Source organism: Mytilus californianus, unplaced genomic scaffold, assembly GCF_021869535.1.
Source record: "Mytilus californianus isolate M0D057914Y unplaced genomic scaffold, xbMytCali1.0.p SCAF_6, whole genome shotgun sequence".
NCBI lineage: Eukaryota > Metazoa > Mollusca > Bivalvia > Mytilida > Mytilidae > Mytilus > Mytilus californianus.
In genome coordinates this window covers 3,584,136-3,610,195 of record NW_026262712.1, presented here as the reverse complement: position 1 = coordinate 3,610,195, position 26,060 = coordinate 3,584,136, and the positions used below count along the sequence as shown (strand labels likewise).

General features: G+C 33.7%; 1 protein-coding gene across 4 annotated transcripts; it reads left to right on the top strand.

The window, feature by feature from the left end:
• The first annotated feature begins 156 nt into the window (after positions 1-156).
• Positions 157-25,787, top strand: LOC127706475 (secretion-regulating guanine nucleotide exchange factor-like). Of its 4 annotated transcripts, XM_052211125.1 has the most exons (11): positions 185-292; positions 1,089-1,115; positions 3,390-3,525; positions 5,939-6,094; positions 6,759-6,844; positions 11,557-11,632; positions 14,553-14,624; positions 15,933-16,007; positions 17,053-17,205; positions 19,267-19,419; positions 25,592-25,787. In XM_052211125.1, exons 2-11 carry the CDS (start codon positions 1,113-1,115, stop codon positions 25,756-25,758), a joined length of 1,077 nt encoding a protein of 358 aa, XP_052067085.1. In that variant the 5' UTR covers positions 185-292; positions 1,089-1,112; the 3' UTR covers positions 25,759-25,787. The 4 variants fall into 4 exon arrangements, with proteins under 4 accessions (XP_052067084.1, XP_052067085.1, XP_052067086.1 ...); XM_052211124.1 differs by lacking the exon at positions 1,089-1,115 and having other exon boundaries at positions 157-292; XM_052211126.1 differs by lacking the exons at positions 185-292; positions 1,089-1,115 and adding an exon at positions 420-523.
• Positions 25,788-26,060: the final 273 nt, after the last annotated feature.

Genomic DNA, 26,060 nt, shown 5'->3' with positions numbered 1-26,060 from the left:
AAAAAATTATGCATACACCTTCTTGCCAATTAATATACTGCCTTTATTTCAATTGGGATAATTTCAGGTTTATTTGTCAATCAAAATTGTCAAATGAAATTGGTTTACGGTGGGAGTTTCACTACTTGATCAGAACAGCTTCACTGGTGTGTGATTGGTCTTTGTAGCCTATCAGGTAATGCTGAGTCACGTGACGTGTGTCAATTTCGCCGAGTTATCAACAACAGAAATGGCTACAGGTGAACCGAGAGCGGTGGGCAGGGCTTTAAATAGCCAACGACTGTTTTCCTGGGTGAGAATGGTTTTCATTCATCAATCCACTATGCAATTTGTGCATGAATTTTAGATTTGAGTTGTCGAGTGCAAAACGTGAAATGACATTGTACATTTGAAGAGAAAAATAAAAACGAGCACCTGCTCATGAATATAAAAGTGTAAACATTTGCACACAATGTGTATTTCAATGGAATTCCCCGTTACGTCAGAAATCGTAAACATTGACAGCAAACCACGTGGTGTTTAGGTGAAGAAAATTTCATTTCTAATCTGGGACTATTTGATAATCAATGTATTAGTCCCAGTTCTAATCTATTTTCTTATCATTTATACAATAAATCCTAATTGACCTATTACTTAAAATGAATCAGATGTAATGCTTAACAAAAAAGGGGGGATACAAAATGATCGTGGAAGTCACATGAATTTCTATCAAAAAGTGATTAATTAAAGAAAGATAATAATATCGTTAAAGAAAGATAATAATATCGTCTATAGTATAGTATGGGCACAGTCGCTTGAATTTCTATCCATAAATGATTTTAAAAAAAATTTCGTTTTTATTACCTTTTTAATCATTTATGGATAGAAATTCAAGTGACTGTGGTGGAATCTACAAATTGTTTTATTGGATTAATTGCTCAAAATAGACTTTAATTTTCTTTATTTGTCAATGATTTTTTTTCTCTGATCATGCTGATGCTTCCGAATTACACAAGTACGTGTTTAGAGACAGGACAATTCCCTCTCCTTTTTTTTTAAATCCATTTTTTTTTTTGCATGTCTCACCAATGAATTGATTCTGTTTTCAGAAATTTTAGCTAGTCCCAGCCAAAATGGTGAGTGCAAGGCTACATGTATGTGCTTTAGAGAACCATGTCTGAATTCTGGTGTCTGGAAAGACCAAAATCACTAAACATGCTAAGGTAGCACTCCACAGTTAGAAAAAAACATTAAAATTGAACCACAAAATGTTTTATCATCTTCTATTCCTGGCTTTCTAATACATTAACCTAACTGTTTGTGTTATACATGTGCATATGTATGTTATCAGTATCTTCCATAGATTTGATTTTTAAAAGTTAAAATGCTGAAAAATAATTCCTTTTTTGTGTATCCATGGCAACATTCTGCATTTATTTACCATAAAATATTGCAAAAAGGGGGGCAAAAATGTCACATATTCCCCCAAAATTTGGTTCAAACTAGAATTTCAATGCCTTTCAGTGATACCTTTTCAGAAACTGTTGATATAAATCTACCAAATGATCAAATAAAAAATGGGTGTCTTTCGCCTCATTTTTTCATAAAATTTAATTGCAAAGTTCGTGCGACAAAAAGTCGGAAAAAAACATTACAATAATTGCCGGACCAATATTTGGTATGGATATGAAAATACGGACTGTCATACAGAAAACAGCCCATATTACATACATTACATAATCTTGATGTTCCTATAAACCCACTATGAAGGCTATTTTAATCTTCAGCTATCCAAAAATGAATTTTATTCTACACTAGCTATCATATTTGAAAAATCCACAGGGGCCAAAATGCGAAACTACACACCTAACTGTGGAGTGCTACCTTAATATCAAATTTTTTTTCCCTGCCTCAAATTCAAATTCATTTCCTGTGTTCTACTAGCTGTAACGATTAAAATGGTACCATAGTTTTTAAAATTGGTTCAGTAATAAAGATTTTATGAAGGTTAGCATTTGATGTTAAACGGGACAAAAAGTCATTTAAAAAAAAATGCCTGATCAAAGTGTAAAACCTCAAGCCTGTCACATTTTTGGGGTAAATTTCTAAAACTTTTCCCTTTTTTCTGTTTAAAATCATAAAATAACCTTTAAAGAAGAAAAATTGTACAATTTTTAGGTATTTGAAAGCATTTATAGGTCAATTTTGCTGTAAATAGCATGCCAAACCTTGTTTTAGAAACTCTCAAGCAGGGTATAAATATCTAACAGTACTGGCATCATTAAATTTCATTCATGCCAAATTATTATATAAAATCCTGCTAAAAATGTTTATTTGACTTATTTGCATTAAAAAATATAAAGCGATATATTCTGAGGCTATCATATAAAGCGCAATCTTTGGTTACAAGGGCGAAGCTAATGGAGTACAAATTTAAGACAGAAACATGTCTTAGTGTCAAAATGTGTATATTTGGTTGCTAAGGACAGTAAACAATAAAATTAAGATGTATTGCAATCCTAGCAACTTTTTTCCCTTCAGAACTACATTAAGAACCTAACAGACTAAAGATTTGTGGTTAAATTTATCTTAAAAAGTGCATTTCTGTGCTTTCTGATGTGCCATAAGGTAGCACTCCACAGTTAGAAAAAAACATTAAAATTGAACCACAAAATGTTTTATCATCTTCTATTCCTGGCTTTCTAATACATTAACCTAACTGTTTGTGTTATACATGTGCATATGTATGTTATCAGTATCTTCCATAGATTTGATTTTTAAAAGTTAAAATGCTGAAAAATAATTCCTTTTTTGTGTATCCATGGCAACATTCTGCATTTATTTACCATAAAATATTGCAAAAAGGGGGGCAAAAATGTCACATATTCCCCCAAAATTTGGTTCAAACTAGAATTTCAATGCCTTTCAGTGATACCTTTTCAGAAACTGTTGATATAAATCTACCAAATGATCAAATAAAAAATGGGTGTCTTTCGCCTCATTTTTTCATAAAATTTAATTGCAAAGTTCGTGCGACAAAAAGTCGGAAAAAAACATTACAATAATTGCCGGACCAATATTTGGTATGGATATGAAAATACGGACTGTCATACAGAAAACAGCCCATATTACATACATTACATAATCTTGATGTTCCTATAAACCCACTATGAAGGCTATTTTAATCTTCAGCTATCCAAAAATGAATTTTATTCTACACTAGCTATCATATTTGAAAAATCCACAGGGGCCAAAATGCGAAACTACACACCTAACTGTGGAGTGCTACCTAAAGATAAAAGTAATTTTACAAACCCACTGTCAAACAAACTTGGACAGACACAAATAGTTGAATGGTATGTTCTTAAAATTTATGTTATATGTAACCAAACATGTATTTATTTACACAGGGAGCCAACAGCTATGGACAGCTTGGATTAGGTCATTGTACAGACAAATCGATACCAGAGGAAATAAATCTTCCTGAAGATTTTGGTAATGTTTCATCTGTGAGTGGGGGAGGTGGACATACCCTTGTTCTGACAGGTAACTCAAAGTAAATATAAACCATATGTCCCCCCCCCTTTAATTGATAAATTACTGTTTCTATTGAAAAATTGAAAAAAAAAATCACTTTTGATTTGTCTCCAGATAGAAACCATGCCCCCCACAAAAGATGACTAATACATGTATCAGGATTTAGTAATTTCCATCTATCCATTAATTAAAACTGCCATGGATGGTCCCCCTTGTCGACTTTTGGAGTACATATGATATTTCTTTTCTAATACTACAGAAATGGACAAACAAAACTAAGGATAATTAGTTTATTTTTGTTTCGCCTGATCCTGCAACGTCTGTCACAGAAAGCAAGACACAGGGATAATGATTCGGCAGTAGCAGCATTAACTAATAACATAAAAGCTTAATATTTCAGAAGGTAGAAGACCTGAATGCTTCATACTTTGTATTTAGATGCCTTATGTTATGAAATATTTTTTGTAATGTTAATTTCTCTTTTATCAAGAGCAATAGGATAAATATGTTTGGTATGTGTGTACCTTGCAAGGTCCTTATGCCTGTCAGACAATTTTCACTTGACTGTTACCTCATTTCATGGGTCAGTGATCAAGGTTAAGTTTTCGTGGTCAAGTCAGTATCTCAGATACTATAAGCAATAGGTCAACTATATTTGGTGTATGGAATGATTGTAAGGTGTACATGTCGACTAGCAGGTTTCATCTGATCTTGACCTCAATTTCTTGGTGTATTGGACAATGTTAAGTTTTTGTGGTTTGAGATACTATGAGGAATAAGGCCATTATATTTTGTGTATGGAAATAATTGTAAGGTGTACATGGTTCATTGGACAATTTTAAGCTTTTGTAACTTAAATTTGTCTATTTCTCAGATATTATTAGCAATAGGTTGTTATATAAATAATTTGGTGTATGGAACGATTGTAAGATTAACATGTCTGTCTGGCAGGGTTAATATGACCTCGACCTCATTTTCATGGTCCATTGGTCAACGTTAAGATTAATTGGTTTGATCTGGTGTATGGAATGATTGTAAGGCATGTAAGGTGTACATGACTACATGTCTGTCTGGCATGGTTCACCTGACCGTGACCTCATTTTCATAGAACATCGATAATGTTAAGTTCATGTGATACTTTTAGCAAAACCTACATACAATTGTTTTACAGACTTTCAATATGAATTTCAGCATGTGCACTCTTGTCCATTTAATATTTTATCAAAATCTGAGATTGATTTGAGTAGGTGGAGTTTCCACAGTAGGCAGTTGGAAATGATAAAATCCATTTCAGCTATAGTGTATATGATAGGGTCGTTAATTAGTTATAAGTGGCAAAACTAAGAAATTAAGTATCCACAAAAATTTACGTTTTCCTCAATTCACGAAAATTAGTACCCAGGAATATAAATGAATCCACAGTACCTGAAAACTGGGGATCACATGGGTAACCTGAATATAGAAATAAGAAGATGTGGTATGATTGCCAATGCCAGTCTAACTGGGGATCACATGGGTAACCTGAATATAGAAATAAGAAGATGTGGTATGATTGCCAATGCCAGTCTAACTGGGGATCACATGGGTAACCTGAATATAGAAATAAGAAGATGTGGTATGATTGCCAATGCCCGTCTAACTGGGGATCACATGGGTAACCTGAATATAGAAATAAGAAGATGTGTTGTGATTGCCAATGCCAGTCTAACTGGGGATCACATTGGTAACCTGAATATAGAAATAAGAAGATGTGGTATGATTGCCAATGCCCGTCTAACTGGGGATCACATGGGTAACCTGAATATAGAAATAAGAAGATGTGGTATGATTGCCAATGCCCGTCTAACTGGGATCACATGGGTAACCTGAATATAGAAATAAGAAGATGTGGTATGATTGCCAATGCCAGTCTAACTGGAATCACATTGGTAACCTGAATATAGAAATAAGAAGATGTGGTATGATTGCCAATGCCCGTCTAACTGGGGATCACATGGGTAACCTGAATATAGAAATAAGAAGATGTGGTATGATTGCCAATGCCAGTCTAACTGGGGATCACATGGGTAACCTGAATATAGAAATAAGAAGATGTGGTATGATTGCCAATGAGACAACTCTCCACAAGGGACCAAATGACACAGAAATTAACAACTATAGGTCTTGGTACAACCTTCAACAATGAGTAAAGCCCATAGCCCCATACCGCATAGTCAACTATAAAAGGCCCCAAAATGACAAATGTAAAACAATTCAAAGGAGAAAACTAATGACCTAATTTATGTACAAAATATTGTACTAAAAACAAATATGTTACACAGTAACAAACGACAACCACTGAAATACAGACTCCTGACTCGAAGCATGATATTCTTTTCATATAAATTTATATATTTTTTAACTTTTACATAAATTATTTCAGATAATGGAAATTTGTTTGTGTGTGGTTCAAATGACAAAGGTCAACTGGGATTCGGATCAACAGAAGACAAAACAGAGCTGACACCTGTCAGATCAATGGAAAGGGAGATAATTACGAAAGTAGTTGGTGGCTGGGACTTTACTTTAATGTTAAATGGTAAATGGCAAAGCTTTTTAGTTAAAAATACTTGTAACAACTGTGCTTGTATAACTCTGTGTGAACATATTGATGATACGATAGAGCTGTTACAATCTATAACTCTGCATGAACATATTGATGATATGATAGAGCAGTAGAAATATATTTAAAATTGAGAATGGAAATGGGGAATGTGTCAAAGAGACAACAACCCGACCATAGAACAGACAACAGCAGAAGGTCACCAACAGGTCTTCAATGCAGCGAGAATTTCCCGCACCCGGAGGCGTCCTTCAGCTGGCCCCTAAACAAATATATATACTAGTTCAGTGATAATGAACGCCATACTAAACTCCAAATTGTACACAAGAAACTAAAATTAAAAATAATACAAGACTAACAAAGGCTAGAGGCTCCTGACTTGGGACAGGCGCAAAAATGCTTGTAGGTAGGAATTCTTTTTATTTTGCTCAAATTATTTTACATTGAGTTTTATGGAAAGATCATTCTGTCATGTTTAACAACTAAATTGCCAATGATTTTAGTACAAATGTAGTATGGGAATTTTAAGGCATACAAAATATGGTAGGTACAGGAACCCTTAACACATATTTTTTTTTTCTTTTGGCGTGATGACAAAATCCATATAAGTTGTAGTGTCTATAGAAATATTTTCTTTCAGATAAAGGAACGATTTACGTTACTGGATCGAATAAATTTAACCAGTTGGGATTACCAGATATCACAGAGAAGTATATCACTACTCCAGTAAGTCAACATCCCAATGGACATGTATGTTACTATAGTTACTGTCTGTCTTGTAATAGTATATACACACGGTAATCTGTCCATTTTGACCAAACCCTGAAAGAAATACATTAATATTACATAAAAAAGAAAACTGTTTGGAGATATGCATTCCATATGTTGTATTGTTAATATGCTAGAAATTATTGCTCCAAATAGAAATGAAAAGTTCATGATTGGGAAACTTAAAAGTGCACACTGTAGTTTCAATCCTTACAGACTGATTCAAAAAAGTTTGGCTTTATATCAGAATGAGAAGAAAGTCGAATTAAAATTTTATTTCATTGATAAACAGGTAAGAAAGTAATCTAATTGTAAAGAAAACTAACTCCTCTCAGAATCAGGGGTTAAAAAATCTCCTCTCAGAATCAGGGGTTAAAAAATCTCCTCTCAGAGTCAGGGGTTAAAAAATCCAATAGTAGGACGTCCAGTACAAGAACATTTAGTAAACTCCTCTCAGAATCAGGGGTTAAAAATCCAATAGTAGGACGCCCAGGACAAGAACATTTAGTAAACTCCTCTCAGAATCAGGGGTTAAAATATCCAATAGTAGGACGTCCAGTACAAGAACATTTAGTAAACTCCTCTCAGAATCAGGGGTTAAAAAATCCAAAAGTAGGACGTCCAGTACAAGAACATTTAGTAAACTCCTCTCAGAATCAGGGGTAAAAAAATCCAATAGTAGGATGTCCAGTACAAGAACATTTAGTAAACTCCTCTCAGAATCAGGGGTTAAAAAATCCAATAGTAGGACGTCCAGTACAAGAACATTTAGTAAACTCCTCTCAGAATCAGGGGTTAAAAAATCCAATAGTAGGACGTCCAGTACAAGGACATTTAGTAAACTCCTCTCAGAATCAGGGGTTAAAAAATCCAATAGTAGGACGTCCAGTACAAGGACATTTAGTAAACTCCTCTCAGAATCAGGGGTTAAAAAATCCAATAGTAGGACGTCCAGTACAAGAACATTTAGGACTCTGGCAATAAAAACTTGTAATCCAATATGCCCGACGGACTAGAAATTTTTTTTTGTTATTACCAAAATAGAAAGTGGAAAATCCCATCCACAAGGATTCCAGGAATTTCAACTGATTTTGTACACGTTTTGAAAATAACTGGGTGGACCAGTATATATATAATACAGTATTATGTATTGATTGCAATCTCGTACTTTCAATATCAATTTCTCAGTATTGGGGGTATTGTGCATTGCTCATACAGAGACTTTCAATTAACAGTACTGGGGGTATTGTGCATTGCTCTTGCCGCGACTTTCAATTAACAGTACTTTGGGTATTGTTCATTGCTCATGCAGAGACTTTCAATTAACAGTTCTGGGGGTATTGTGCATTGCTCATGCAGAGACTTTCAATTAACAGTACTGGGGCTTAAATTAAAATATTGTTTGTTTGCAGTTTACCGACCGACCTTCGAAAATCCGCCCGACTGAGAACATTTTATTGGTTTTAATTTGAAGAAATTATTTTTAATATTTCTATTGACTCGATCCAGAATTTCAGGTCATTTCCGGAATTGATTTCAAGTGTAGGTGAATTACATGTTTGAAGTATGGTTTTTCTTCCCTTCCTGTCAAGCTTTCATCGCACCCTTTAATGGTGAAGCACATGGAGATTGTTTACAGGTATTCACGAAGTCATGGAGGAGTACTTTATTCTGTCGTCTTCTGTCAATTTTAAGACAAATAATACACAGAAAAGTTTCATAGTAAACTGTTTATACTGATTCAGGCAGAATTGCACACAGAATAATGTCTTCGATGATATCATTGACGATGATGCAGCAGATATTCATAAAACCGACACGATAACCGTTTCTGTCTCAAACAAATCGGATACAGAATCTTTTGAGACTGACTTAATGGAACCAATATCAGTGGTTCAACAATCAACAGCAGCCTAAAGTATGCCATATTTTCTTTAAATTGTCGTGCCAAGACGACAAAGATGAAACCACTCATTCGTGACTTCATGGATACCTGTAAACATGCCTGTACGGTGGAAGGACGCATTTGAAATGTTAAATCAATAAGAAGGCACCCAAACTACACAAAGATGTAGAGAAAATGAATGGTTGGCTTAAGAAATAAATATATTCTCTCTGTATCAAATCTATCTTCGATTGCAATGAGTATGCTCCTTTAGGATAAGGGGGGCTATCCAACTCATTGCAATTATTCTCTCTCTTACAATAATAAATATACCCAAACTGTGTGGCATGTGTGAATTGAATTGAAACGAAACATGTCCTTAGCTAGGAGCTATGCTGCCAATTTTTTTATGCAGTCAAAACCTATCAGTACAGACCATTTACTTTTAATGCGGTGCTATGGATTTCACCCCAAAACAAGTCTTAAGATTTTTGTTTGTTTTAATTAAAGCCTGGCATCAACATATCCTTCCAAATATAACCTTTATAACAGTCAGATGTCTAATATATTTTTTTTAAGTTCTCTTTTTTTTTCAATTGAGGAAGATTCAATGGTTGATTTTTTTTAAAACACTCCTAAATTGTCTTTTGAATCTTTAACATCTACATTTTTCTGATGCAAATACTCTACTCATGAAAACATTCTAGTAAAGATGCATAAATATCAGTGAATATGTTTCTTTACAACAATTCTAGTCATTTCTTGTTTATAAGTGTTCCAGTATTTCATAATACCATAATTTTATGTCATAAATTGTATAATGACACTATGTCAAGTTTCAGTTTTGGTTAAAAAGGTGTTTACCTGAAAATGCCTGTTCATTTCATGTTGGTTTTCAGTGTTTGTTGTTTTAAAATGTTTTTTCTTCACAAGAAACTTGGTTTGTGTTAAACTGTTTGATTAAACTTTATTCTGGCTGATAAAATAAAATATTTTTCCTACCTACCGACCCTGCAGTCTGAAGGTACAGTCGGAAAACTGCAAACAAACATATTTTTAAGGTTGGCCTGGGGGTATTGTGCATTGCTCATGCAGAGACTTTCAATTAACAGTACTGGGGGTATTGTGCATTGCTCATGCAGAGACTTTCAATTAACAGTTCTGGGGGTATTGTGCATTGCTCATGCAGAGACTTTCAATTAACAGTTCTGGGGGTATTGTGCATTGCTCATGCAGAGACTTTCAATCAACACTACTGGGGGTATGATGCATTGATTAATATGACCTGTCATGACAGATAGCATGAAACCATACAACAAAGTATTGCTAAGTATTGTAGTACAGGCACCCCAATAACATCGTCAGTTTTGAAACGAAGAACTGCAGATGAAGGGGGAAATGTCATCAAAAAGTGAAAATGCCAAATGCAACCTAGCAGGTCTGTTTTGCTGGGCTGGCAGGGCAGTTCTTTCAACAGGACTAGTAATAGTAAAATACTGCTAGCACTACACAGCTACTTTAGTACAAGTAATCTTGATGTACAGTTCTAAAGATGCATATAAAATGTACATCTGTAAAGCTGTATTTAAACTGTACATCTGAAAAGCTGTATATCAACTGTACAGCTGTAAAGCTGTATATAAACTGTACATCTGTAAAGCTGTATATAAACTGTACATCTTTTAAGCTGTATATAAACTGTACATCTGTAAAACTGTATATAAACTGTGGATAGATATCGTATCACACAAGATCCAGTGGTAGAATCTATATGTTTAGCTTATACACAGATTTAAACATGTGCAGTTAATGTACATTTTTACAGAGTTACAGTTTATATACAGCTTTAAAAATGTACAGTTGATATACAGTTTTACAGATGTACAGTTTATATACAGCTTAACAAATGTACAGTTTATATACAGCTTTACAGATGTACAGTTTATATACAGCTTTACAGATGTACAGTTTATATACAGCTTTACAGATGTACAGTTTATATACAGCTTAACAAATGTACAGTTTATATACAGCTTTACAGATGTACAGTTTATATATAGCTTTACAGATGTACAGTTTATATATAGGTTTACAGATGTACAGTTTATATATAGCTTAACAAATGTACAGTTTATATACAGCTTTACAGATGTACAGTTTATATACAGCTTTACAGATGTACAGTTTATATACAGCTTTACAGATGTACAGTTTATATATAGCTTTACAGATGTACAGTTTATATATAGCTTAACAGATGTACAGTTTATATACAGCTTTACAGATGTACAGTTTATATATAGCTTTACAGATGAACAGTTTATATACAGCTTTACAGATGTACAGTTTATATACAGCTTTACAGATGTACATTTGATATACATCCTTAGAACTGTACATCAAGATTACTTGTACTAAAGTAGCTGTGTAAGTCCTGGGCTAGTGAGCTGTAACAAAAAAATTAAACCCCTGTAGGATAGGTAAAGTTACATGATTAAAAATCTGTACCAGCTTAAGTGCATCAAAACATGCTACATGTACATGTATATGCAGGGATACAGTTTTAATCAAGACTTGTTTCAGTTGCAGAAAGATTGGAATTTGGAAGAAAAGTGGAAAATGGAACAATTGACAGTTGCTTGTAAATACCAGTCATTTGGACTCTGGGTGGATAGTTGTCCTATTGGCAAGCCTACCACATCATCTTATGTTTTTATTGACAGTAGGTCACAAAGTTGATATAATTAAAAAAAAATGTACATGCATAATAAATGTTTATTTATAGGTTAGATTGTCTTTACCCAGGAATCCAATAGTCATGGACATAGAAGCTGGATTACGTCATGGTATCGCTCTAACAGGTACATAATTGAATTTGGAAGCCATTAGATTGAGAGCAATTATTTTTCCCTTTAAAATTGCAAAAATAAGTTAAAAAATAATTGTATTTAGGGAATTATAACATTTTGCATATATTCTTTTAAATTGTCCAAAAAGTCCAAAAACAAAAATGTGAAACAAAATTTAAATATAGAGCAGTCTTCTGAAGAAATAAAAGCAAAAAAATACAATAGACCAATCAAAATACATAAACTAAAAAGGCAAACAACTGTTAACTGAGACCAAAAGACAACAGTTTACAGAGCATAACACAGCAATAAACCATTCAGCTGTTAACCAAGACCAAAAGACAACAGTTTACAGAACATAAAACAGCAATAAACCATTCAGCTGTTAACTAAGACCAAAAGACAACAGTTTACAGAGCATAACACAGCAATAAACCATTCAGCTGTTAACTAAGACCAAAAGACAACAGTTTACAGAGCATAACACAGCAATAAACCATTCAGCTGTTAACTAAGACCAAAAGACAACAGTTTACAGAGCATAACACAGCAATAAACCATTCAGCTGTTAACCAAGACCACAAGACAACAGTTTACAGAGCATAACACAGCAATAAACCATTCAGCTGTTAACCAAGACCACAAGACAACAGTTTACGGAGCATAACACAGCAATAAACCATTCAGCTGTTAACCAAGACCACAAGACAACAGTTTACAGAGCATAACACAGCAATAAACCATTCAGAGCTGTTAACCAAGACCACAAGACAACAGTTTACAGAGCATAACACAGCAATAAACCATTCAGCTGTTAACCAAGACCACAAGACAACAGTTTACGGAGCATAACACAGCAATAAACCATTCAGCTGTTAACGAAGACCACAAGACAACAGTTTACGGAGCATAACACAGCAATAAACCATTCAGCTGTTAACTAAGACCACAAGACAACAGTTTACAGAGCATAACACAGCAATAAACCATTCAGCTGTTAACCAAGACCAAAAGACAACAGTATACAGAGCATAACACAGCAATAAACCATTCAGCTGTTAACTAAGACCTAAAGACAACAGTTTACAGAACACAACACAGCAATAAACCATTCAGCTGTTAACCAAGACCAAAAGACAACAGTTTACGGAACACAACACAGCAATAAACCATTCAGCTGTTAACTAAGACCTAAAGACAACAGTTTACAGAGCATAACACAGCAACAAACCATATATATATTCTGTCATTTGTTTTTGTATAATTTTTTATTCGGAATCAGAGCTAGAAACAAAGAATGCTCTCATTAGTTTTGGAATATTTTAAGTAATGAATTTGTGATATTCTAACTGTGTATTTTTTATGCCCCCGCCGCAGCAGAGGGTTGTAGTGTAAAATTCCAAGAGCAAAAAAAGGCAAAAATTACCAAAAAAAAAACTAAATTTTTGCCAAAATTTCAAAAAATAAAAATCTTCCAAAATTAAAAAACAAATATCAATTTTGACAGAATTCCAGTCCAATCCCAACCAACCCCCCACCCCGAAAAAAATTAAAGTTATATTTAACAATACATCTGAGTTCAAAGGTGAAGTGGAAATTCTTCATTAGAAATTTTCAACTTTACGCCCGGGTAAAAAAGTTCTTGGTGTTCTTCAGAATTTGACAATGCATTTCCAACACTGGTGTAAAATTCCTTACACCTCTGATTACACCAAGAGAGCTAATAATATCATCTATATCCTTATACGTTATGTTTCACGCTATAAAATGCTTTACACATTCCTGTTTCTGTTTATATAGTTCTACTAATTTACACATAGCCCCTCTTTTTTTTTTTACAAAGTACAATATTAAGATCTCTCAATTCTCAGCTACTAAACAGAGCCAATAAAGTAGCAAATCATTCAACATTAATGTTTTATACAGTATTCAAAATGTAAATTGAAAAATATATAATAATAAATGCCTGCAATCTTTGTACACATTGAGATACCCCTTCTCAAAAAGATTTCCTGTCATCGGTGTAAACGTCGGTATTTTGAAAATGTCTTATAGTAGACAGTACCTTCTCCACTAGCTGCACCTGTCTGGTTTAACATGGTTACTAAAACTTGTAAACAAGGAAAAAAGGGATGAAAATTTGAATGGTTTACTTCTGGTGATGGTTATTATGTTACATGCAATGAAATGCTGTGTGAAATTTTTACTGTAGTATTGGAAAGGATAAAACTTTACTCATGCTAAATATTTCTTTATTTGAAACAAAGATAAATTCTGCACAATTTTTTGATGAATGCCAATTTAACAAAGACTGATATGGGAAAAGCAATGATGGTATTTTTCCTACAATAATGAAAAAGCTTACATTTGAACTTTGGTTGATAGTTTTCTGATCATTGGAATTGGCAATGGAATCACATTGCCTTATTTTTATAAAGGAAGATAACTCCAACTCAAATTCATAATTAACCGCCTCCGTGGTCTGGTGTTTGCCTAAAGTGGGGGAGGTCGTGGGGTCGAACCCTGACTGGGTCAAACCAAAGTTTTAAAATTGGTATTTGCTGCTTCCCCACTAAGCACACGGCATTAAGGAATAAGAGCAATGACCTTGTGAACTAGCATGTTAAAAATCTGGCCAAGCGTGTCGGTCTAGTAGCAGGGTTATTATTCATATTACATTAACATGTTCTCAAACTGAATATGCATATTAATTTGCCGCTGGACGTTAAGCAGCCATCATCATCATCATCATCATCATCATCATCATCATCATCATCATCATCATCAAATTCATAATTTGCCTAGCTAATTATTTGCATTTTAAATCCACTAAATTGCAAAATGAAAGCAATCTTTACAGTACTCACAAGCGCTTTCATTTATGAATAGTTATGTTTGAATTTTACATTGAAATGTGTCAAATTATTTGCAGATACTGGACAGGTATATATCTGGGGAAGTAGAAAGTCAAGTAAAGATAAAACTGCTGCAGTACCTACCATAGGTAAGGAAAGGTAAAATATACATATTCTAATCAGATTACATCTCAGTACTTTTTGATATGGTTAAACAAAGGAGTAGGTCCGGTAAGGGCCGATTTTGGCCTCAAAATTCAAGTTCATCTGATGAAAGATTTTGGACACTTTTTAAACACTTAAGTGTCTACTTCAGTCGATTCAATTAGTTTATGTGAGAGATTTGAACTGATTTCGTCATTAAAGACGATCAAGTTCAAGCTTAAATATGAATAATCTATCAAATATGCCATAATATGTCACTTTTCAGATGGTTTTTGTCAAAAATAAAAGTGGCCGCATCCGTGTTCATTCTCAACCTTTATATATGTTATGTATTATCATCAAATACAACTTACATTTAAATATTAAGAATGAACACAAATGCGGCCACTTCCATTTCAGACGGAAACCGTCTAAAAATTAACCAAAATGCCAAAATTTTAAAGATTTCAGTAATTTAGCATGACTAAATGATGCTAGTACCCCATACATGTGCATTGTATTGTCAAAACAGCCCATATTTATGTAACAGAAGTATTCTTCTTTCCAATGAATAGCTAAAAATTTACATTTTAACAATTTTGTAAAACTGCTATATTTTGGGGCCAAAAAGGGGTCTTACTGGGCCTACTCCTTTATGTAAAAAGAATTGATTGTTGACTTGGTATTATTCAATATTTCAAAAGTTCAACAAATACAACTTTCAATTTGTTTGTATGAAATCAAGTATCAACACCATATTTTTTTCTGCAAAAAATGGTTACGTACCAACAAAATAGAATGTATTAAAATTGATAGAATTTCTTTCACCACCAATAGTCAAATCTGTTTGTCAGAATAGTTTTCCAATTTTCCTTTTCAGAATTTCAATTCTATAGAGGGTAATTTCATTGTTGTTTCACCAAAATGAAATCAACATTACTTCATTGATTGATTTTCCATTGTTAAAGCGTTTTAAACCAATCACAACGTTTTGGTGTACCTTTTCGAAATTATTACCCAGAATGTATAGGTTCTGAAACGGCGAATTGATCAATGGCATCGATCATTCAACTTTTGAATATTTATTCTTCCTACCTCTTTGTTCAATGGTCTTTGATATTTGGATGACTACTAAGGTGATAGCTATTCATGCTGCTTGGAGCCTCTAGCTCATAGAAAATAATGATTTCCATCAATATGTATTTAAAAATGAAAAAAACAATATTCCCAAACAAGACCATAAATCCTGGAATTTCACTGTAGAATATTTTAACAGCTTACTAATGAAGAATATTTTGTTTGCCTGTTGATAGTTCTCCTACCTGAAGACACAAAAGGCATGGTAACCAAGATTACGGCAGGGTCATATTTCTTCTCAGCGTTGACAGGTAAGTTACTGTAACTTCACAATTTAAGATAGAAAGATCAATTAAGGGGAATTACTAAAAATATTGGACAGTTCAACAGACCATGCAATTCACAAACAAACGACTCCTCAAAATTCTTAGACTCATGTGTTGTTCGGTCTTTCGGTGAATTTTGATCAATATTGAAATTCTTGGATGAGTTATTCTATAATTGACATTAAAAGAAGAAAAGGCAGTTACAGTAAGCAGTAAACATAATTATAATAATCTTTGTAACGTTTAGACCAAGAGAGACATTTTGTAGACAATCATCTGTTATTAAAGGCTGTACGTTGACCTCTAGAAAAAAATGAGAATAACACGTTATAAATTTCATGCCTCTGAAGCGCTTTTCTGGATTTACCTTCATCAGGAACAGTCAAAGCCGAATATTTGAAAGCCAAGGATGTGTAAGAAGCGAAACATGAAGAGGTATATGACCAAATAGGACCTAAAAAATAGCTAAATCCATCTAAGGTCAACTTTGCCTGAAGAAGTTGAAACCTTATTTCTTTATCCTTAAAAAATTTATAAACGAAAGTCTTTTACTGTCAATCTGTTGTTGGGTTGCAGTCTCATGGACATACCTTGTAGTGAATCAAATTCTTCGCAGAATCTTTGCATCACACTTTCTGTTATTATAGTATTTTTTTCTTAAAAAAGACTGTATGTTGAACTCTAGAAGTCTTTTCTAGTTTCATTCTGTTGATGGGTTGTCGTCTCAATAACTTTTTCATGGGGCTCCAGAAGGGTATCCCACTTTATGTCACAAGGTAAGATTTACATATTGCCTCAGTTAACTTTTAAGCAAATAGAACATTTAAATAAAACAGTTAATAAATATTTTTAAAGGTCAGAGGTCTTTTGAGATGAGTCATCAAGTCGTCAGGTTGTCCGCCAAACCCCATAAGGTCACATATCAGCTTTGATCATGTTTGAGCCACATACATGATCCCAATTATGTACCACATTCAAATCATTATCTTTGCATCACACATTATATGTTAATAAAGGATTTGTTTTTTAGATCATGGTGAGATTATAAGTTGGGGTGACAACACTTATGGACAATTGTCAACAGATAAGGTCATGCAGCAGCCATATCTAGTACCAGCCACCTTTTTCAAGGGCAAGGTCACAGACATACAGGCTGGATGGACACATATGCTGGCATTAACAGGTACATTAATGTAGTCACAGCAAATAAAGTCCCATCAATATAAGAAGATGCTGAGTGTCTCTCAATTCTCATATTTACACTGCAGTTGCCTCGTCAAACTTTCTAATAAGCTTCTGTATCAAGGAATGATTTGATATTTACTTTATAATGCTGAGTTGTTCCCTGTAAGTAATTTCCAGTCAACAATGTTTCTTCTTAGACATATGAGCATCCAACAATCAAAATCACTAGTTTAATAATCTGCCATTTAACAGAATCCACTCATTTCAATCAAGACTCTACAATCAGTGAAAATTAAATAAATTTAACAGAAATAGCTACATGTGTATGTTATAGTATTTTTTCAGATTGACAATTCAATTCTGCAAATGGAATTCATTTTTCAATACACTTGATTTAAGTGCAAATTTTCCCCTTAAGTCATGTGACCTTGATATAGTTTTATTGTGATGTTAGGTTGCTGTCTAATTGATGCCTACCAACACCATTTTTGTCTTGCCTGTGACGAAAGTCTCAGAATGCTAAAACAGGTATTACAATTAGGCTGCAGCATAAACTATTTGTATTACTGTGGATTATTTATTATTCATTGGATACCAATTTTCGTGGGTTTCATGGGTTCAGGTGAACCACGAATTCAAATGTTCAACGAATAACATATTTTCAATAGGCTTTGTATGCAGAGATTGGTAAAACCACGAAATCAAATATCAACAAAAATGCAAGTTTTCAGCAATCCACGAAAATTAATACCCACAAAAATAAATGAATCCACAGTAAGCATTATATTTCAGAGGTTAGTAGACCTGGAGACTTCATACCTGATATACAGATGCCTTATGTTATGAAGTTTCTGTTTGTCATATGTCCGTTGTCCTTAACCTCATTTTCATGGTTCAGCGACTGCATGAGAAAAAGTTTTGTTTGTTATGTGAATTTCTCATACTTATAAGTAATGGAATAACTATATTTGGTATATGGGTTCCTTGCAAGGTCTGCATATTTGTCAGAAAAGTTCACCTGACCTTCATCTCATTTCATGGATCAGTGATCAAGGTTAAAGTTACATGGATAGGTTTTTCTGGTGTATGAACTGATTGTAAGGTGTACATGTCTGGCTGGCATGGTTTATCTGACCATGAGCTCATTTTTATGGTTCATTGGTCAATGTTAAGTTTTCCTATAGTCTGTTTCTTGCATACTATAAACAATAGGTCAACTATAGTTGGTTTATGGGATGATTGTGTAAGGTGTACAGGTCTGTCTGGCTTGGTTTATCTGACATTGACTCAATTTCATGGATCATTGATAATGTTAAGTTTATGTGATACTTGTAGTAAAACTTTATCTTTAGGACTATCAACATAAATTAAATCATGAATAGTACAACAGGCAAGACATGTCAGTGTGTGCACTCTTTTTGATTCATATTTGACTTGATTAATGTTTTATTATATCCCATACAATGAAACTGCTAAGGGTTTAGGAGTAATACCACCATTGATTTTCCCCTATTAGTCTTTGTTAAATTGGCACTTTTCAAAAAATTGTGCAGAATTTATCTTTGTTTCAGATAAAGAAATACTTGGCCATGACTAAAGTTTTATCCTGTCCTGTTCTACAGTGAAAATTTCACATAACATAGTCATTTCATTGCATATAAGGTAATAACCATCACCAGAAGTAAACCAATCAAATTTTCACCTCTTTTTTTCCTGTTAACAAGCTTTAGTAACCATGTCACCTGAAGTTTCCAAAATATTTTATAGAAACAGCCAATAAAAAAAGAATGGTGCTTTTTAACACCCAAGATATATGTTTATGACTCAGAATTTTTTTCTGCAATGAAATGCAGGGTTAATTTCCTACAACTGTACCAACTTGTCAATCCATCAGTCATCACTTCATTCAAATCTGGATCAATGTTCCAACTGATCAAAACTTCAGATATTCGTAGAAATCTCAAATGGGGGACCATTTTTGGGAGGGGGACTTGGATGGGGGTGTGAAGTATGTTAGCTTTAGATTCTTTCATTGTGTTTCATTGTCCCTTTATTACAGATCAAAAGAAGGTTTACAGTTGGGGAAGGGGAAACTATGGACAGCTAGGTAGAGAAGTTGACCTTCAGCTTGACCCGTCACCACAAGTAATTGGTTGCCACGACAACATAATATGTGTACGATGTGGATCAGAACACAATCTTGCATTAACAGGTTTGTATCAAGTGTTTACAATGTGTTTTGTTCATACATTTATTTTTGGATGCACAAAGTATTTCTCTAAAATAATTTTCATTGACTTACTGTAAATTCAGAAATTATTGCGTGCATTTATTATTGCGCATTTTTTCTTTGTCATTTTAGACTAAAATGCGATTTTAATTTTTGCGATATTGAGAAATTTCCTGTTTAATTCATATAAAAAATTTCAAAATGCGAGTTTAAATTTTTGCGATTATAACCCTGTAGCATTTTTCGCAATAATAAGAACATCGCAATAATTTCTGAATTTACAGTATTCATGACCCTAGTATTTTCAATTACTGTAACATTTTGCCATTTGATATCAAATAATACAGTCCTTGAGGTCATTGTTATTTTGCGAGAGCAATAGGATGTCAGAGAGCTGTATAATTTGTAAAAGATGGAAATGGTTGAACTAAACTTATCTTTGTTAATTCCTATTTTTTGTTTAACCTTATGACAATTAATACAATGTAACAATTAAACAAACTTTGCTCCATTAAGAAAAAGCATTGACAAACCACATAAATGGCTACTTTATAAAGTTTAAATAATAAGTAAAAAAATGGAAACAACACGTTCACAGCCAGATATTTGAAAGCCAAGGATGTAAAAGAACTGAAACAGTTGAAAAGCTATATGACCAAAAAGGTCCTTAAATATAACCAAAGTAAAGATTTATTGAAATGTTATAACTTTCATGATTTATCAAACATATTTTTTCATTTGAAATTCTGTTGAATAAATTAAGATGGATCATCACTATGTATTTCCTAAGAGAGAATTTTCTTATACTTTGTCAAATGGAGATTTACCATGCTTTTTTGAAAAATATAATCAAAAGTATGGGCCACTGTGCTATTTTTCAAGCAATGAGTCATCTTCATGAAAAAACACTTTTTATGAATAAAATAAATCTATGAGATAGAATTTTAAAATAAAGATAGGTTTTATAATATGCTTTAAAAAAAAAACGAAAATGGTGTTTTCAAACTTGTTTTCTTGCTACAAGTAAAAAATAAAAGATTTCACATCATTCTAGTATAAAAATGTAACTATAAGAGTTATCTCCCTTTGTATGAATAAGTTGAAAAATTGGATCGAACGAAAAAAATATTCAGTATTTGTTAAAACAGTATAAATTATACAATAAATCACTGATTGTTCTTTATTTAAAATAACAGTCTTACACATTAATTGCCAATCTGTATTTGAAAGAACTATACTGATTGTGTACTGCTTTTTTACAATCCAATATGGCAGTATACATTTAATCTACCTTAAATTTAATTTATTACTTACCATGCAGTAACGACCATCTAATTAAACCAATTATAGAAAATCTGATGGAAGGGGTATAATCTAGCTGTTGTCATTACTTATAGAATAACTAATCGATGAATTCAAATAGAGAAAAATATTCAACGAGTAACCGAACAACACATTAATTCACGAATGCGTGTAGCGCATGAGTTAATTATCAGTGTTGTTCGGTCACGAGTTGAATATTTTTTGATATTTGAATTCTTTGATTAGTTATCCTTTTTATTACATTGGAAAATGGCTTTTTTGTGAAATTAAAGTAGAAAATGTAAGGAACTATATCGTTTTCTACGCATTCACAATTCGTTTTGATCTGACGTTATCGACGTCTTGACAACGCCTATTGTTGTATGACGTCAGAGCAGTGAAATAACCACGTTTATTTCACATGTGAAATTATCTGTTTTTATTTCACTGGGAAATCAATGTAATATTCATTGCAACCAATGTAATAAATATATTTCTCTAATTCTTAGTGGGTCTGAGTGGTCTAAGTAGTTTGACTACTGTATCACTAGCATGTCAACACTGAGGTTGTGTAGGGGTCACGGTGGCTGAGTGGTCTAAGTAGTTTGACTACTGTATCACTAGCATGGCAACACTGAGGTTGTGTAGGGGTCACGGTGGCTGAGTGGTCTAAGTAGTTTGACTACTGTATCACTAGCATGTCAACACTGAGGTTGTGTAGGGGTCACGGTGGCTGAGTGGTCTTAAGTAGTTTGACTACTGTATCACTAGCATGTCAACACTGAGGTTGTGTAGGGGTCACGGTGGCTGAGTGGTCTTAAGTAGTTTGACTACTGTATCACTAGCATGTCAACACTGAGGTTGTGTAGAGGTCTCGGTGGCTGAGTGGTCTAACAATTTGACTACTGTATCACTAGCATGTCAACACTGAGGTTGTGTAGGGGTCACGGTGGCTGAGTGGTCTAAGTAGTTTGACTACTGTATCACTAGCATGTCAACACTGAGGTTGTGTAGGTGTCACGGTGGCTGAGTGGTCTAAGTAGTTTGACTACTGTATCACTAGCATGTCAACACTGAGGTTGTGTAGGGGTCACGGTGGCTGAGTGGTCTAAGTAGTTTGACTACTGTATCACTAGCATGTCAACACTGAGGTTGTGTAGGGGTCACGGTGGCTGAGTGGTCTAAGTAGTTTGACTACTGTATCACTAGCATGTCAACACTGAGGTTGTGTAGGGGTCACGGTGGCTGAGTGGTCTAAGTAGTTTGACTACTGTATCACTAGCATGTCAACACTGAGGTTGTGAGTTGGATCTCCACACAAGGCAGGTGCGCTGGACTCTAATCTTAATTGACTAGGGTTGTCAGTTTTCCAGCTAAAGGTTGTGGTTCTCGGGCTTCCTCCACCAATAAAAAAACTGATTGCCATGAAATGGCCAATAGTGCTCAAAGTGGCTTTAAACACCAATCAATCTAATACATTCCCAGTTCAGTTGACTTTTTCCTTCAACAGTGGATTATAATTGGTCTCCTACCGACGAAGTCTGTCAGTCCGGCAAACCAGTTTTCCAGACTTTTTTTCTTTGTGCTTGAAGATATTGATTTGATATTTGGTTTATTGATTTATCGTGACAGGTTACAGGTCAAGTTCAATTTTCATGATTTTAGCTTTTCTCTTTGTTCAGTTAAAGCCCATTTCCCTAGAATTAAATTTTTGATGAAATACTTATTAATTTGTATATTTCTGTTCAATAACTCATTTTTTTAAACATTTTTTAAAAGACAAAATGACATTTTTTTCCTTTTCTCTGGTAAATTGTTTGAAGAATTTAGAGGTAGGTTTGTTTGTCATTCTTGAAGATATTGATTTGATAATTAGTATATAGTTTTATCATGACAAGTTACAGATCAAGTTGGAATTGTGTTCCAGTCTGATAATTTTGTGCAGAGTTATGGTCTTTGGACATAAAAAATTCACTTAAATAATCAGTTTTCAACAGTTTTTTTCGTCATGCTTGAAGATTTTGACTGGATATTTTTATGTAGTTTACACCATGACAAGTTATAGATCAAGTTAGAAATTCGTGCCATTACAATGAATTTGTAAACGGTAGGGGACTATGTATTGCCATGCAATACTCACAGAATGCTTGTTTTTTTATAATCAATATGGAGTCCACTTAATCTCAGAATTAAATTATGATATAAAATTTTCTTGCCTTCTTCTGATTTGGCTATTGCATGTATGCAATGCATAGACCATGTATGATGGTGTCAGACAGAAAGAACACAATCTATTGGTCAATCATTGGGGAAAAAATAAGTTTGCTTTATACTTGTATTTGAAAAAATCATAAGAGAAATAGATATTCCCTCAATGTTTACCGATAGCTTGTGATACAATTTTTCTCCTCTCAAGACAGTTAAATTAATAACGTTTGGCATGCTCTGTTTTTTAATTTTGAAAATTTAATTGATTCAAAAGGATATTGGATTATGCTAGATGTAGCAGTGGAATATCTCTCACTCTCTCTCTCGATCTCGTTCGATCAATCGAGCAACATAGAAGAGCTCTTTACAAATGATGTTGCCTTGATTTAATGTTGAAGGCATAGTGTTATATTTAAATACAATATTTCACCAAAGAATTTAATAAGTTAGTATATATAATTCCATGTTTGCAAATTGCCTGGATCTTTAGGCTATATCATACATGAACTTCTGTTTTCATTGATGTCATGATGATAGATAAAACCTGTGTAATTTGCATTAATTAAATTTTCCCCCCAAATTTCACCTGAACGTGATGTGACTTTTGTGTTGCGTCACAGCAAATCTAGAATTTAACAGACTTGCATCATTCCCATGTATTCAGCTATCGCCTAGATTTCCATTATGTAAATTAGTTTTGGGTTTGTAACCGATCTATAAACATGATAAATATGCGCACATAAACGAGTGCAAAATAACATTCCTTATCATTTGATATAAATACATCTCTTCGATGAATACTGATATAAATATTTTTGTTTACAACATAAATTAATAATATGAAAATGTTTTGTAGTTAGAGATATATATATAAGTAAAAAATCATTGATAATATCAATGCACACGTACCGCAAAATTGTGTTAAAGCATGCGGAAGAATATCTCAAAGAACGTTTTGCGACAATACTGGCAAGGACCGGTAACTCTGTAATTGTTTTTGCGGGAAAATATGAATGCCTACTCGTATCCAATCTTAGAAAAATCGAATTTTTACAGAAAAGTGTCCACCATGCACTTGCATTGCACTATTATTAGAATAGTAGAATAGAATGATATACAAATGGATGCAAATCATATATATATGTTACTGTTATTTTAATATAATATATAACAACAAATCAGTGTAACTAATCATTGTAACAAATCAGTGTATACTGATTTGTATCACTACAATATAATAGTTATTACGGTGAAGTTGAATTTCCTGTCATTTATTCATCATCCACCCACGAACTTGTTTCAGAAAAAAATATATCTCCGTACATCAACCTCAGTTTCAGGTAAAGAGATATGTTGTTATACGACCGCTAGGTTCCATATCACAAAGGGAAAGCTGGGTTTGATTTTGGGGGTAATTGCCCTAAATGTTAAGGAATTTGGGGCCAAAAAGGGGCAAAAAAACAAGCATTTTTCTAGTTTCCAGACAATAACTTGTGTTCAAGTGTACGGATCTCTCTGAAATTGTACTGCAAGGCACCATACATTGTAACACAAAGGGAAGGCTGGGATTGAGTTTGGGGGTGATGAATCATAAGGGGGTTCAAAAAATTTGAGGGGGGATTTTTTTTTTCCTTTTTTTTCTTTAAAATTTTCCATTTTAAATTGGTTATTTCTGATTTATATATAAAAGCAAATAATAATGATATGGTTTGAATAGGTAAATTAAAATAATTTTAAGTTCTTAGACCACATTCATTCTGTGTCAGAAACCTATGCTGTGTCAAATATTTAATCACAATCCAAATTCAGTGCTGTATCAAGCTTGAATGTTGTGTCCATACTTGCCCCAACAGTTCAGGGTTCGACCTCTGCGGTCGTATCAAGCTGCGCCCAGCGGAGCATTTTATTTTTTTCTGAGACAAGTGCTTTTGACCATCCTCAAGAACTTGTGGTCATCCGATGTTCAGTACTTCAGTACTTTGATTAGAATTTTACCAGACTTGCACAACAACTCCTTTTTAGAATTTAACCAGACTTGCACAATGCCTTGTTAGAATTTAACCAGACCGTCACAACAACAACTTGTTATAATTTTATCAGGCTTCCACAACAACTCCTTGTTAGAATTTAACCAGACTTGCACAACTCCTTGTTAGAATTTAACAGACTTGCACAACTCCTTGTTAGAATTTAACAGACTTGCGCAACAACTCCTTGTTAGAATTTTACCAGACTTGCACAACAACTCCCTGTTAGAATTTATCCAGACTTGCACAACTCCTTGTTAGAATTTTTAACCAGACTTGCACAACTGCTTGTTAGAATTTTTACTAGACTTTCACAGATTTTGCTTCAAACATAAAGTTGTGTGAACCTGCCATTCTAGTTTTACATCAGTGAATTTTCTGTGTTTTCAATACCAAAATAGTGACTTCTACTTTTGTTTTATTGAGAAAGCAGGACGTCACATGTTTTGCTCGGTGCTCTTCAGCGTCATACTTATTTTGGCTATTAAGGTTAAAGTGTCACTGATGAGCCTTTTGTGGACCAGACGTCTGGTATGCCAAATTTTTTGCCTGGTATCAATGATGAGTTTATTTGAAGACACGTGTTATTTATATGTGTATTCAATGTATAATTTCAGATATAGGAAGATTACTGACATGGGGATGGAATGAACATGGATTATGTGGGAATGGAAATGAAGACAATGTGATGACTCCTTCTCTGGTGGACAAACTTGATGGTCACATGATTAAAACTGTGGGATGTGGTGCTGGACATTCTTTCGTATTAATTGATCCAACATGATGTAAAATAAAGTTTCATGTTGACCTCTAGATGACTTTTTAGTTATTTATGTAGTTGGGTTGCTGTGTTATTCATATCTTGATTATTTGTATGCCCCCGCCGTGGCGGATGGGGCATTAGGTTCTACCATTGTCCTTCTGTACATCCGTTCATCAGTCAGAACATCCCAAAATTGGTTTCCGTTCTCTAACTTTAGTTTGCCTCAACCAAATGTTATGAAACTTATACACAATGCTTATTACCACAAAACACAGATCAAGTTTGAATTTTGGTGGCGTTACTTTTACTGTTCTAGAGTTATG

What these genes read in the sequence shown, in the direction of transcription:
- LOC127706475 (XM_052211124.1), top strand. Translation starts at nt 179, where the DNA reads ATGCTGAGTCACGTGACGTGTGTCAATTTCGCCGAGTTATCAACAACA. An exon ending in GCCAACGACTGTTTTCCTGG is followed by an intron (nt 293 to 3,389) that starts GTGAGAATGGTT and finishes TTATTTACACAG; the next exon opens with GGAGCCAACAGCTATGGACA. An exon ending in AGAAGTATATCACTACTCCA is followed by an intron (nt 6,845 to 11,556) that starts GTAAGTCAACAT and finishes GTTTATTTATAG; the next exon opens with GTTAGATTGTCTTTACCCAG.